Source organism: Mytilus trossulus, chromosome 1, assembly GCF_036588685.1.
Source record: "Mytilus trossulus isolate FHL-02 chromosome 1, PNRI_Mtr1.1.1.hap1, whole genome shotgun sequence".
In the NCBI taxonomy this organism is placed as follows: Eukaryota; Metazoa; Mollusca; class Bivalvia; order Mytilida; family Mytilidae; genus Mytilus; species Mytilus trossulus.
This window is the reverse complement of record NC_086373.1, coordinates 458,437-474,028: the sequence shown is the minus strand read 5'-3', so window position 1 is coordinate 474,028 and position 15,592 is coordinate 458,437. Positions and strand designations below refer to the sequence as shown.

General features: G+C 30.4%; 1 protein-coding gene across 1 annotated transcript; it reads left to right on the top strand.

Moving 5' to 3' along the window:
- The first annotated feature begins 10,374 nt into the window (after window positions 1–10,374).
- Window positions 10,375–13,188, top strand: LOC134706163 (prostaglandin F2-alpha receptor-like). Its single transcript, XM_063564875.1, has 2 exons — window positions 10,375–10,582; window positions 12,433–13,188. The coding sequence occupies exons 1-2, from the start codon at window positions 10,412–10,414 to the stop codon at window positions 12,769–12,771; spliced, it is 510 nt and encodes a 169-aa protein (XP_063420945.1). The 5' UTR covers window positions 10,375–10,411; the 3' UTR covers window positions 12,772–13,188.
- Window positions 13,189–15,592: the final 2,404 nt, after the last annotated feature.

Below are 15,592 nucleotides of genomic sequence, written 5' to 3'. Positions count from 1 at the left end.
ATATCTTAATTCCAAAAAAAAAAGGATACCATTTGTAGCACAATGTAATACAAATATTATTTATAATAGCATGCATTATAGTTTTGTACTGTGTACAATATTTTGTTATATTGTTTTCCTATTTTTATTGTACAAATTGGCTGAGTGCGATACATGAGTTGTTAACAATGGTCATGATGGTAAAGATAATCAAAATGAAGTATGATGTAGTATAATAATTTGTCAATCATTAAATTTTAATCTTAATTTATACTATGGATTTTGAAAGTCAACTTTTTGCGAACTTTGCAAACAATCTGGTTGGAGCAAAAAAATCATGAATTCACTTTTTAATTTCTTTTTTTTTAATTTTTGTTCTGTCTTTTCTTTTGCTCTTCTTGTCCATAAAAGAAGGTAGTTTTCTATTATTTCTAATTCATGTTGTTTCTAAAAGGCTAAGGGTAAGATTTAAAAAAGATAAAAAAAAATTAAACATGTTAAGGACCATATTTCTTAATTAAAACATTCAGTGTTCCACATACTTCTTATGACATTTAGTATAAGTGATATTTTAATTATGTAAACATTTTTTATTTACTATGAATTAATTTTACCATGTTCACAAGACAAACAGTATCATGAATATGAACAAAAATGTTAGACAGAGATTTTTATTTTTTCAACTTGATTTTTGCAAATTTTTTACATGAAATATGTGCTATTTTGTTAGATGATTTGATGGAAGTAAGCATGTGTTAAACAAATAGCATTAATTGTACTTAACATAAGGAATACATAAATAGCTTTTTCAATTTTGCATTTCTCATTTTCAACTGTAATATGACTAATTTTTGATAGCCAGACAATGCCAGAATTTCCATTTTAATTGGATAACAAGTTATTATCCTTTCTTTGATAGATTGGCTTACTACAACAAATTGTCACTAGATATTGAGTAAAATGTCCTGTCTGAACAGTTTATTATTTCAAACTATTAAAAATATTCAGAGTAAGATCTGTCATGTCTATGGTAATGTATTATTTAATATGCAGTCACAGATAAACTGCTTATCTTAAGATATATATATGTGTATGATAAAGATTTTAGAAGTCACAAGTTTACATATTTATTGGAAAAAAGAAAATATTTTAATTTATTTGTACTTCAAACTTTAGACAAAAACCAATACAACAAAATATTTGCATGTAAAGGAGGGGAAATAACTCTGACATGTCAGATAGGTTAGATAGGTCATATATATTCAGATTTGATTGTCCACCTGATTGTCTTTTTCTGAATGTTCCCTGACAGCTAGACATATATGTGTGTACAGCCTATATTACATATAATTTTGTGCTTGAATGTCACATGAATGTTCATTTATCAGATTGTTCATTTTTTTATTTTTGTTTTAAACATTATACATGTTATAAAACTAAATTTCAAGAACTATTTCAATATACTGTCAATTCAGAAATTATTGTGAGGTTTTTATTATTGCGAAAAATGCGAAAGATTTGCAACACAATAATTTAAACATTTTGAAATATTTTATGTGAACTAAACAGAATTTTTTCTGAAAATCGTAAAAATAAAAACCCCATTAAGTCATAAATGAAAAATCGCAATAATAAAACTCGCAATAATTTTGAATTTACAGTAATACATGACACATTCCCCATTCTATTTTCAACTTTTTGCTATGATAAAAAGGAATATCCAAGTTAAATAATATTTCATGAGTTGATTCACTAAATTTTATCCACATTTGAAAAGTGCATTAGCTTGAGTTTAGCTTATTTAAATGTAGTAAGAAATTACATCTAGATGTGTATTGTACCTAACGTTATTTTCCTACAAATGTTTATTTATATGCACCGATATATATATATATTCTCTACTGTACATTTTGTTCCTCTTTTTAATCCCCCCAAATGGAAAGTTTGTTTTACATCTTTTAAATAATTTGTACAAATTCAGCATCATTTTTCTCTGTACGTTTAAATGCATTTATAGGTGATTGATTTAAATAATGGTTAAATCACTTTTTACATGTTTGATATGGCATTTCTCACATTAGTCATGCAAGGGAAGCATCTTACAACACTTTTTAAGTCTGCATACTCTTAAAATTGCTGTCCCTACATTTGTTATTCAGTATTATTTTTATCGTCTTACATGGTGCTTATCCTGCATTAGTCACATGGAAGGAATTAAAAAGGGCATTTTAGTTATCAATAAAAACAATTAGATTGTACAACAAATAAACTTAATCACTGAAAACAAATTAATCTGACTGGATGCTTATGAGCCAAAATAGTTATTTTTTAATTCAAAGACAGATCACATTAATTGATATGTATATTTAATTACTAGTATATTATTTGTCATAAAACTATATCAGATGTATTGGGTTTTTATCTGCACAGATTCATCTGACTTTTGTTATTAGTATTTTGTGTTATATGTATGACAGGACAATTTTTATGAACATGGTGAAGGTTTCAAGATGCTGTCAGCAATTCTCATGAAACTTTGCTGAAATATTTATATCTTTTAATGTAAGCTCTCTTTTGATTTTCATAACTATCTAATATGACACTAAGAATTCATTTTAACTTTATTTGTTAATAGTCTTATAACAGTTTTACCAAGTATTGCACAACAACACTGTATTGAACAACAGCAAGAAATCTTTAATTGAAATTCAATCAATTCATATAAATAATTTCAAGTTCTTTGCTACATTTATTCAGAATCCTATAATATGTCAAATATATAATAACAATCCAAATTCAGACCTGTATCAAGCTTGAATATTGTGTCCATTTTTGCCCCTACTGTTCAGGGTTGAAACTCTGCTGGTGTATTCAGCTGCACCCACCAAAGCAGTTTATTAAATTTTGTCTATAAATTAACATATGGTTGAATATATTTACCATTGACAACATTGTTCTAGTATTAATATATCCATTGTAAATAAATATAATATATATTTACTTTCACATCAATTGACTGTTCAGAGGGAGAGAAAATTACAAATGTTAGAAGAAGTTTTTTGAAGTCTTCCATTATTTAGATTATAATTTGTGTTTAATTATAAATAGTAATTTTTGTATTTACATTGATTTAACACATATCTATTGACTTATTGTTTTGTTGTAATTGTAATATACTTGTTACAATATTCGTTGTTATTTATTTTATTTCATGCTTATAAAGTTAGAGAATTTCTATAGTGCTGAATATATAAGCTGATACATCTTTTTTGAAATTAAATATTTCCCATATGTCATTTGTGTTGTAATTTTATTTATCCAGGACAAACTAAACCTTAACTCTTATATTTTAGGAAGACTTTGATAAGTATATATCATGTATACAGGTTTCTGGTGATCTTTTTAGATCAATTTCTAATATCATGAAGAAGTGAGTCACCTGTTTTTGGTGTATTATGATGGTCAAGCTACATGTACTTCTGATCTCCATTCCATTTTAACAGGTAATTCTGAATTTCCAGCATAAACTCAGTCATTATGAAAAATAAAAAACCAGACAAGACAATTTTTTTTAACATTCTTGTTTCTTTTTTTTTATTAAACAGAAACTAATTATGACTTGGCCCATATTATGCTCTTAGTTCCTACTTCAAGTTCAACTGATTGTCATGGCTATAAATAATATATTTTGGTAAATAAGACATGATGATACTATGAATAATGGAAATTGTTTGATAAATATCAATGAGACAGCAATCACACAACATAAAATTTGAAACACCTAGAGGCTGACATACAGTTTTCAACCAAGTATCTTTACAATGTGACAAAAATCTAAATAACCAAAGTCTTACAAATTCATGAAGAAATCACTCAGTCTAATATCAAAGAACTGCAATTATCAACACATAGTGTATGCAAGAAATAAAAGTGTAACACATGGAATTAGACAACTATTGATGAATTTCTAGTCTGGATGCTGATCTGATTAGTTAATCCTTTTTGTCGAGCCTTCGACTTAAGTCGAAAAAGCGAGACTAAGCGATCCTACTTTCCGTCGGCATCGTCGTCAGCGGCGTCCACAAATATTCACTCTATGGTTAAAGTTTTTGAAATTTTAATAACTTTCTTAAACTACACTGGATTTCTACCAAACTTGGACAGAAGCTTGTGTATGATCATAAGATAGTATCCAGAAGAAAAGTTGTAAAAATAAAATTCCATTTTTTCCATATTTTACTTATAAATGGACTTAGTTTTTACTGTGGGGAAACATTACATTCACTCTGGTTAAAGTTTTTTGAATTATAATAACTTTCTTAAAATATCCTTGGTTTGTACCAAACTTGGACAAAAGCTTGTTTATGATCATAAGATAGTATCCAGAAGTACATTTTGTAAAAAAATAAATCCATTATTTCCGTATTTTACTTTTAAATGGACTTAGTTTTTCTACAGAGAAACTTCACATTTACTCTGTGGTTAAAGTTTTTAAAAATTTAATAACTTTCTTAAACTAGCTGGGTTTGTACCAAACTTGGACAGAAGCTTATTTATGATCATAAGATAGTATCCAGAAGTAAATTTTGTTAAAAGATATTTCCATTTTTTCTGTATTTTACTTTTAAAGGGACTTACATTTTCTTCCAGTTAACATAACATACAGTCTGCAGTTTAAGTTTTCAAAACATTAATTAGATTCATTAACTATCCTACATTTTTACCAAACTTGGACAGATGCTTCTTACAATCAAAAGGAATATTTTTATTTGATTTTTTTCCTCCTTTATGTTGAGCCTGCGATTTACAGCAAAAGTAGGCGAGACACTGGGTTCCGTGGAACCCTTACAAATTTTGAAACTGATTATTTATATTGTGCTGTTACTCCAGCTTCCAAGGCTTGGAAGGGTTGAAAACAAACATTATCACCCTGTCACATCTGTTGTGTTCCTGTCCTTAATCAGGGTCCTGTAATTCAGTGGTTGTTTTTGATTGCTGTCTATCTTATTTGTCTTTGTTTTTATTGTTTTGGGGGTTAAGTCATTTCAAATGAAAGGCTTCATTCAAAGAAGACTTGTCACAAAACAATAACATACGCTCTTTGAACTACCATAATCAGTAAATACATTTCCATAATAAACTTACACAGTACTGATATTAAGCATGACAGACATATGGAAATGGGAAATATGTCGAAGAGACAACAATCCTACTATATAGCAGACAATAGCCGAATGCCACCAATGGTCTTCATATAGCAATACGCACAGTAAAACTCAGTTCAAAATTAAGTCAAAGTCCGATGTCAGAAAAGGTAACAGAAGAAACTAAGCAAAATGACAATTAAACATCAATTAACAAAGGACTACTAGCAGTTACTGAAATGCTAGCTCCACTCCAGGCCTCAAATAAACCGATTAAAAGATTATGTCTTCATTATATGAATATCAAGAACAATTCTTCCTGTTAGAGGTTTTGTTTCATACCATCATAAAATTTATGAGAACACAACCCATATCATGCCAACAACTGGGTTTTAGAATATGTTTTCCGAGGCAAATACCATTTAAGTGAATTAATTTTAAAGAAAAAAATAAAGGCAGCAGTAGTATACCGCTGTTTAAAACTCGTAAATCCTATATGGACAAAAAACAAATTAAATTGGTGTAACAAACTAAAACCGAGGGAAACTCATTAAATATAAGAGGAGAACAAAAAAAAATTTAAAATGTAACAAAAACAGAAACGGACTTAGCATTAGACAAAATTCGACGAGAATAACAAATATAACATCAAAACCAAATACCTGAATAATGGACAGAAAAGTACCGTGACACGTCTTATAGTAATTAGAATTCACACTCATAAAGTCATCTTTAATGACTTGACAACAGTATTGAAACTATACCCGTTCTTGATAAGTCTGTTTATAGGTTGAGTTAGCTTTTGTGGTGAATTTCGATATTTTTGTGTTTTGTAAAGAATATTACCATGAAAGATTGGATGTGAAATACCTGAACTTATAAGAAGTCTACATGTTGTTATATTTACGAATGATGTCCTTGTACCGATTATAAAATTGGGTAAATGTTTTGACAAGTTTGAGATTTTGAAACCCCTGATGACGGTACGAATTTTTTAGTAATAGAGTGTGGGTGGGGGGGCTCATATTCGCCGGGGACACAATTTCGCCGTTTTATTTATGATTTTGAGGTGTAAAAACTTCAGAGGATGGCTGAAATGGAAGAAATATGCCGATAAATTATAATTTTATAACAAATATGATAATTTTTTTAAACTTTAACAAAATTACGGCACTTCCTGCAAAGGGCCGAAAACCGGCCAACGATTTTCAGTCATTTTCCTGAATGAAAAACAGGATTTTCAAAGTATTTGTTTTTAAGTAATTTTTTGACTGGTTGGCCTGAATTTCTGTTTTTTACACCTTTGAAATGTCTGCTGTTTATCTTTAATGAAATTTATTTGATAGATATTATTTAAAGCTGCATTTATTTGGTTTTAAATAGATGTGTAAAAACGGCGAATATGTGTCCCCCATTGACAAAACATCAGGAAAATCCAAACACCCTTTTATCTAACTTTACAGATGATTATTTTCAAACAAACACGTTTTCAAGCTTAGGCATGTGAAGTTATCTTCATATAGAAATATGAGTATACTTCAAAAAAATATAGACCTGAACATAAAATGTAGAAAACATGGAAAGATATGGCGAAAATGGGCACCCCACTCTACATATATTTCTTTCGTAAAATTCTGATACGTTGTGGTTACATACACTCGTGAGCGAATCCAACTAAATGAGATACATACAAAAAATTAGATGGTGACAAGGGAACGTCACATCTAAAAATGAATAATTAACAATAGGAAATGAAAAATCATCTCTCACTTTTATCATATAGATATCGGTATTAAGTTTCCTGTTAATGATATCAGGATGGAGGAATGGACAGAATTCATTGTTAGTATTAGCTTTATTTAAAGTTAGTTCTACAGGATAATTTTTCTTAAGTGTACATACTGAAATCGTCATTATTGAGGGCCAATACATCATCCAAATATCTAAAAGTATTATTAGATATTAGCATCAGATGTTGTTTTGGTTGGTCTTTGCTGATTTTAGTCATATGTTGTAACTCATAACAATACACTTACAGGTCCGCAATAAGTGGTGCACTAGCTGCTAGTTTCCATTGGAATTTCGATAACTTGACGATATACGGAATCTCCAAAGTAAATATAAATGCTATCTACTAAAACTTCAAGGTCAATCATAGTTCAATGTACAAAAGCAGGTCCAATTGGCATAGTTTGATTGTTTGTTGCTTCTAATGACATAAAAAAAAGATTGAATGTTTATAATCACATTCTAACATTTTAAATTCCCATGTGGTTAGGTGTGATTTTTTTTTCTTAAAAAGAATATGAGGCAATGTGGTATAAGAAGAAGAAAAAATAAAACTTTGAAAAGATTCAATATTACCAATATCATGAATATAATCATGCTATATATTTTGCCGACCTTTTTTTATTCAGTATATTAAAACTGGTCAGGAGTTATCTTCCTTAGTTCATCGTTGTATTTCAATCTACTTGTACAATGATTATTCAGTTATCCTCCAGTTCAAAATAAAGCCTCCAATGCTAAACCATAGCAATATTAACTTTAAATTCCCGCCTTAAAATTAAAAGTTATCTTTAACTTCAGTGCTCACAAGTACTTTAAGTTATCTCTAACTTCAGTGCTAACAAGTACGTTGCTTTGATTATTTATTTGTACAAACACAATGGATTTCTAGTTTGAATTGTTCTATATTTGTTTTCACTGTTTTATTATACGGTCTAAAATAATGATTAAACTCTAGAAAAATAAAAAAAACTCATATTCCTCATCATTTTTGTTTACTTTATTAACAAATCATTTAATACCTCCAATGGAAAAACACAGTCTAACCATTTTTGGTTGCATAGTCTATAGCTAAACACACCAAACTCCAAAACATAATTATATAGTTATAGGAAGATGTGATACGAATGAACTAAAATTTAAACAAAACATACAAGACAAACAATGGCCAGTGGCTCCTGGCTTGTAACAGGCACACGCATGCAGCGGGGTAAATCATGATATGTGAGATCACAACCCTTCTCTATACCTCTAGCCAATGTAGAATAAACAAACACATACAAATACGAACAGTAAAACTCAGTAAAAAAGACGTCCGAGTCCGATGTCAGAAAAAGTAGCAAAAGACACTGAGCAAAATGACAATGACGTATAAATTAATAAGGGACTACTACAAGTTCACAGGCACTTGTCTCAGAAAAAAATCATATATACCATAATAATGACTTTTTTCTGAGACAATTGTCTGTGTAACAGTTACTGACATGCCAGCTCCAGACTTTGATTAAACCGATTGAAAGATTATATCTTCATCATATAAAAATCAAGCACAACGGTTCCTGCCTTTACGGGTTTAGTATCGAACCACCACAAACTATATGAGAAGAACATAACATGTACCCTACTAATAACTATTTTTAGAATAAATGTATTTCCGATGCAAAGACTTTACCAATGAATCAATATTAATACAAATAATAATACGCCAGACGCGCGTTTCGTCTTCATAAGACTCATCACCGACGCTCATATCAAAATAGTTATTAAGCCAAACAAGTACAAAGTTGAAGACCATTGAGGACCTAAAACTCAAAAAAATTGTGCCAAATACGGCTAAGGTTATCTTTTCCTGAGATACGAAAGCCATAGTTTTTCGAAAAATTCAAAGTTTTAAAACAGGAAATTTATAAAAATGACCATATAATGGATATTCATGTCAACACCGAAGTGCTGACTACTGTGCTGATGATACTCTCTGTGACGAACCATCCACCATCAGTGGCATCAACCCAGTCACAGTGATGTAAATAGTTATCAAAGGTACTATATACCCTTTCTAATTAATGATTTGACAATTTTTTATTTGTGACAAGCTATAACTGGCTCGATTAGAGAAGGAGAATTTCCTTTACATGATTTTCAAATCAAATCTTCAATTTCCACTTTTCCATTTGATACAATAACTTGTTTAAAACTCATTAATTTTGCAATACCACAATGAATTAATAGTAAGTTCTTCTTTGAATACGAACATTTGAAGGTCTTTGAAATGAATGTGTATCAAATTTTTGAATATATATTTTTTTTTAATATTTTAAAAATATTTCACCGAATGTACATTTCAAAAAAAAATATAACAAAAATCCCAAGTTTAACGTATTGCCTGGAATGAGGTTCGGAAATGCAATAGGTTGAATAATCTTCATCATCAGACTTGATACCTAGACGGAAACTTATTATTCTATGATAAATTTCCGACATGAATATCTCCGGGTCAGCATCAGTCTATACATGGAAGTATTAACCATGGTCTATATACTATTGGTTATTGTGGTGAAACATTATGTTTGATACTAATCGTTCAATAATTGGGGGATTCATATAGATATTCTACAGTCACTAATTTATAAATGCCAATTTGATGTTATAAACAGATATGTGACACACAATTAACAGCAACGCATAAATTGTTAGAAAAAAGTAAAATCACAAAAATACTGAACTCAGAGGAAAATCAATTCGGAAAGTCCATAATCACATAGAATCAGTCTTATAATGAGCATTAAATCACCGCAACTTCGAACATTAGACCATTTACGGCCTGTTCTTCGTTTGTGAATTACCTAAAATGTCCGGAATTAGAAATAAGACTACGAAAGGGTTCTTATTTTTAGATCTTCTATACAATCTACAAGACTCCAATAATGCTACGAACACATCGAAATCTCGAACAGCTGACTCCGAGCCAATATTTTCCATAATCGGATTATCTCTTGGCGTATTTGGGAACTTACTCGCTTTGATTATTTTAATGAAATCAGCACACATACATAAATGGAAAGTGTTTTACAAGATGATAACGACATTATCCATCGTTGACCTAACAGGAATTTTGTTTTTATCACCAATTGCAATAGCTGTATATACAAATGAGATGAACTGGGTTGGCGGGAAAGGACTTTGCCATTTCTTCTCGTTCATGTTGATATTCAGTAGTATGTGTACGTGTTTGATTATAGCAGCAATGGCGCTTGATAGATATGTTGCTATTGTTCATCCAATAAAGTATAGAACAATACCGAAGGATAGACTAGTCAAATTTGTTATAGCAGGAATTCTATTTTTCTCAGCGTTTGTTTCCTGTTTTCCTATAATGGGAATTGGTCATAATGTCGTTCATTTTCCGGGATCTTGGTGTTTTTTCTAATTTTTACGATTCATTTATCGATTGTGCAATATTTGCTTACTTTTATTCGATCACCATATTACTGCTAGTGATCATGACAGCTACTCTGAATATTTGGGCTTTAGCAAAGTTAATTGTTGGCAAACGAAGCAATGTTAGAAGAGGCAGCAACACTGCCCGGTCCAAACGACATAATGATGTGTATATCATTATTCTGCTAATTGTAATTTTTGTAGTGTTTGCTGTTTGCTGGTCACCATTTGTGGTAAGTTGAAAACAATTTTTAAATCATCATAAAAAAAGTGTATAAATATCTGTACGATTAAGGTAATTATACATTGTTTTAGTTTAAAACAGAAAAACTTATGTGATTTTACCTCTAAATGATATTACCATGTTCATTTGATATACAGGCGGTCAAGACCTCGATTGTAATTATAATCTGTTTTTTCCCCCGTTGCGACAAGATGGCTATACTTTTTGAAATCATTGCAGTTGTGGCTATTCTGGCGTTTCTAAAATAGTGATTGAAATCAACCATAATTGTTATAATCAAAGTTTGAAAAATGTATTTGCCAAATACATGTACTTTATCTATCAAATTACGTTATATAGAAAATATTAAGATGGTATGATACAACAATTTATCACGAATGTACTAAAGGACATCATCATGTTGTGTCTTCAACAACACGTTAACTCTTATTCTTATTGCATCATAGTCAGCTATATAAGGCAACGATAGTACATCCAATCAAGAAGTGAAAACTCACGGCATGATATTTAACCTAAACAACAGCCATTACAACCGACACTAGTCAACACCAACCAGTGGAATATAGTCAGGTACAGTATATAGAAAATGCAACATAACCAAACATGTTTTGGAGCACACCTCCTTCCCCCTTTAATCTGAAATAGTGTTTTTTTAAAGCACATCATCACAACAAAATGAAACACGTCGGAAAAGGACTGATTAAGCAGATCTTTATAAAGCACAATAGAAAAGAAAATAATACAATGAGACAACATATATACAGTAACGATATTATTAGGGTAATCACACTAAAAGTTTGTTTAAAGCCTAATGTCAACTGAACAATGCTTAATAATTATCGACAGGATGTAGAACAAAATTTGTTAATTTTGTTGTTGTTGTATGTATGCTTTTTGAATATGTTTTTTTCTCGTTCAGATATTGTCTAAGGTAGATAATATAAAAAAGAAAATGTGGTATGATTGCCAAAGAGACACCTATAGTTGTTAATTTCTGTGTAATTTTAATCCACAGGAGACCAAAATAACACAGAAATTAACAACTAGAGGTAACCGTACGGCCTTGAGCCGACAATAATCCAAGCCCATACCGCATAGTCAGTTATAAAAGGCCACAAAACGATTTGTTTAAATAGAACGATAAAGTCATGTTGGTCATTATTAATTGATATTTACTTATCAGACACTTATAAGTTAGTTATATCCGGTATGTCTGGTACGTAATGTTTGTCCTTGTATTGAAATTAATGTGTCTAATGAATGTTTCAAAAACTAAAGTGAGTCTTCCTCTTTCAATTGGCAAATACTGCCTTTGTTGTTTGGAACACAACCATTTAGATTTTTGTGTTTTTTAATGCTCTTAATTCTGTTTTTGATTCCAACTATTTTAAATCGAGCGCTACTGATGAGTGTACCGAGTTATACGCTTAGCTGCCATCTTCAAAGAGATTTTAATGAATGAAATAAATTTGCAATGGTTTTAACAATTTCATAGTGCTTTGAGAATATTGATAACAGGTAATCCAAAGTAGAATTGTTTTATGCTGTAACTAGTGTTTATTTTCATAAATATAATAAGACAGCTATTTTTTGTACAATGTCAAAGTTTTGAAATCTGTTGTTACAATTTAGAAAGCTATCAATTTATTCATTTAAGTTGAAGTATAAAACAATATTAGGTCAATGTCAGAAAAATATCAACTTTTTTGTACTCGGCGAAAAACTTGGGAAGAGCTCGGTAGAATCTCGCCCTTCCCCAGTTTCTCAGCCTCATACAAAAAAGTTGATATTTTTTCTGACATTGATCTAATATTGTATATATGCCTTGTTTCTTTTTAGGTTCGGATCATTATTTCCCAAATTACTGGACGTCATGATAAAATGGTGGACCTCGTTACTCTAAGGATTGCATCATTTAACCAAATATTAGATCCATGGGTGTACCTGTTATTCCGGAGAGAAAGCCTTAGAAGGCTCGTTGGACAAATAAGTAAATATTTACCCGTGTCGAGCAAAGAAAGATTTTTTGCACAACTGTTTAGTGCTTCAAGCTTTCACAATACTCAGATAGAAGCCGATGAGAGCTCTGATAAAAATTCTGTTGAAGTCGGACAGAAAAGTTTGAATTCTTCGGACTCAAAAACCTCAATGAAAACTTTGGAAATCACAGCATTATAGATTACCGGAGTGATAATTTGCTTTTAAGATAATCACGAAGACAACATATGACTGGAAAACTATGGAACTTAAAAGAATAAGATTAATTTAAGATATACGAATGTTAAGAGCTAATTGCACATAACGTTACTAGCTATTTATGAACATTTTACGATGCAAACAAATTCGACTAGCAGTTTTTGATTTTATTTTTAAATAAAAGTGTGACTGTATATTTGTTCTGCAAAACACATGTTCGACATGGAAGGAAAACTATATTACAAAAGTTCCAGAAAACGAAAATTACATGATATGTATTCCTTATTCATAAAAGAAATGCCTGGGACTTAAAACCCGAAAAAAATGTTTACCTTTAGAATGACAAGCAATGATATTGTAACATTAATGTGGTTTTAAAGGCTATATTTAGCAAGTTATTATTATCACCTAAGTGCATTTTAGAATTAATCACAAGGACATGTAGTTTTATACATGCATACACATTTTCATAAATGAAGGAGGGAAGCAGTTTTATACTGTCATAAATCGACGTCAGCAGTAATTTACATACTTCATAAATCAAGATTTGAAATAAGTGAAAAAGCAAATTTACATTATAAGCATTTATTGCATGCATACTTGAAAGTTGTCTTACATACATATTCATTGTTGAAATAAACTCATCCTAGATACCAGGATCAAAATTTTATATTTCGTCACAGTAGCACCTTACGATGTCCTTACGCAATGTGATTCCTCTAAGATATGACACCACTAACATTACAAGCATAAAATCACCTCAAAAGCTAACCAAACTTTTAAACAGACTTAAGGGGGTTCGAGGATATAAATTATTATTTTTAAATATAGAATTTCGCTAATTTTTTCTACAAATGAAGTTCATCATATACTTAATAGAAAAATATAAATAGGCTCACCGTTAATTTGAGCTTTTGAAATGAGTTTTGGCTATACACACACACACACACACGCACACACCCGCCAACACACACAAACACACAAAAAAACCCAAGCAACAATCAAATAAGTGCCGTAAAATACTTTAAGCTATTTACAAACATCGATGGTTCCAATTTAATTATTTTATGAATGTATATTTTAAAAAACAATGTAACATTTATTTAATATTTAAATGTAGTTTTAAGACAAAAGAGGTTAAATATCAAAATCAAATTTAAATGATAGGGACGTCATAAAAAAATAAATGAAGGATAAAAAAAAAAAAAAAAAAAAAAAACATAATTCAAACAGGTTGTTTTTTCTTTGGGGGGGGGGGGGGGGGGCAACATTGCTGCAAGTTTTGTTTTATTGACATCGATTTTATATATAATGAAAAACTATGTGAATTCAGTTTTTATCTTTCTTTGAACTTTGGATGACATCCCTTAATCATGACTAATTGAAAACAAAGAGAAAACGGAAACAATTGGTCAACAAACATATTTTAATTATAGCTATATCGACCTTTTATATCCGTCCAGGACACTTTTAAGAGGACGACGGACTTGTACGCTACTGATTATAGATGTAAACAGATAAAGAAATAACTAAAATTTGTCGGTCGGATTTGTATAATAATTTGAAATCGAAATTATCGAATTAAATAATATTTGAAAGACAGTAAATCCATAGATATTTGTGTCTGACGTTCGCTTTATATGTTGTCTAGGGATGGGGGTTGATAGGTGTTGTCAGACAACACGTTCTACTATTTAGATAGGAAAGTAAGTTACGGATTTTCTAAATAAAATGCCAAACAATCATCAGTTAGTCTGTCAGGTGAATCATTGACAAACATATTCAGAAAAGACCAATTAAAAATACTTATCCGTCTGATGATGAAAAACATACTGATTTAAATTGAAAGAAAAAATCAAAACGTAATCATATGTCAAAATCAAAAGCTCAAACACATCAAACGAATGGACAACAACTGTCATATTCCTGACTTGGTGACAGGAATTTCTTTAGTGAATTAAACGGTTTTTTTTGTGTCGTAGTTCTCCTCTTATATTTGTTTCCTCAGTTTAAGTTTGTAACCTGGATTTTTTTTCTAAATCGATTTACGAGTTTCGAACAGCGGTATACTACTGTTCCCTTTATTTAAAGCTAACTAAACATCTAAATTGTACGACCCTCGCATTATATTTCATTTTATTGACAACGATGTGTGAACAAAACAAACTGACATAATTGGCAAAACTGACAAATTTGGGGTTTATGTTTATTTACAGCATTCAACATTGTGTTATAATCCTAATCACTATAAAATTAAACAAATTTGTCTCCTTCATTTAAATAAAGAGGTAAAAAAGTGTCTTTAATAATTATATTTATTACTAATGTTTATATAGATTAGTACGTACATTGTGACATGAAAAGTTCAAACGGAAACGGACATATAAACACTTTGTGTTTTTGTTAGATGTATTCATATTTGTATCCATCAGATAGATTGAGCCTTTTTAACTGATATTTATAGTTCGTTCTTATGTTGCACTTTTACACGACATGTTAGGGAAGTATTGGGATCCCGCTACAATGTTTAACCCCGCCACATATTGTATGTATGGGGCTGTACTAAGTCAGGAGGCTGTAAATAGTTATCAAAGGTACCAGGATTATAATTAAGTACGCCAGACGAGCGTTTTGTCTACATAAGACTCATCATTGACGCTTATATCCAAAAATATTTATAAAGCCAAACAAGTTCAAAGTTGAAAAGCATTGAGGATCCAAAATTCCAGACAGTTGTGCCAAACACGGCCGAGGTAATATATGCCTGGGATAAGTAAATCCTTAGTTTTTCGAAAAAATCTAA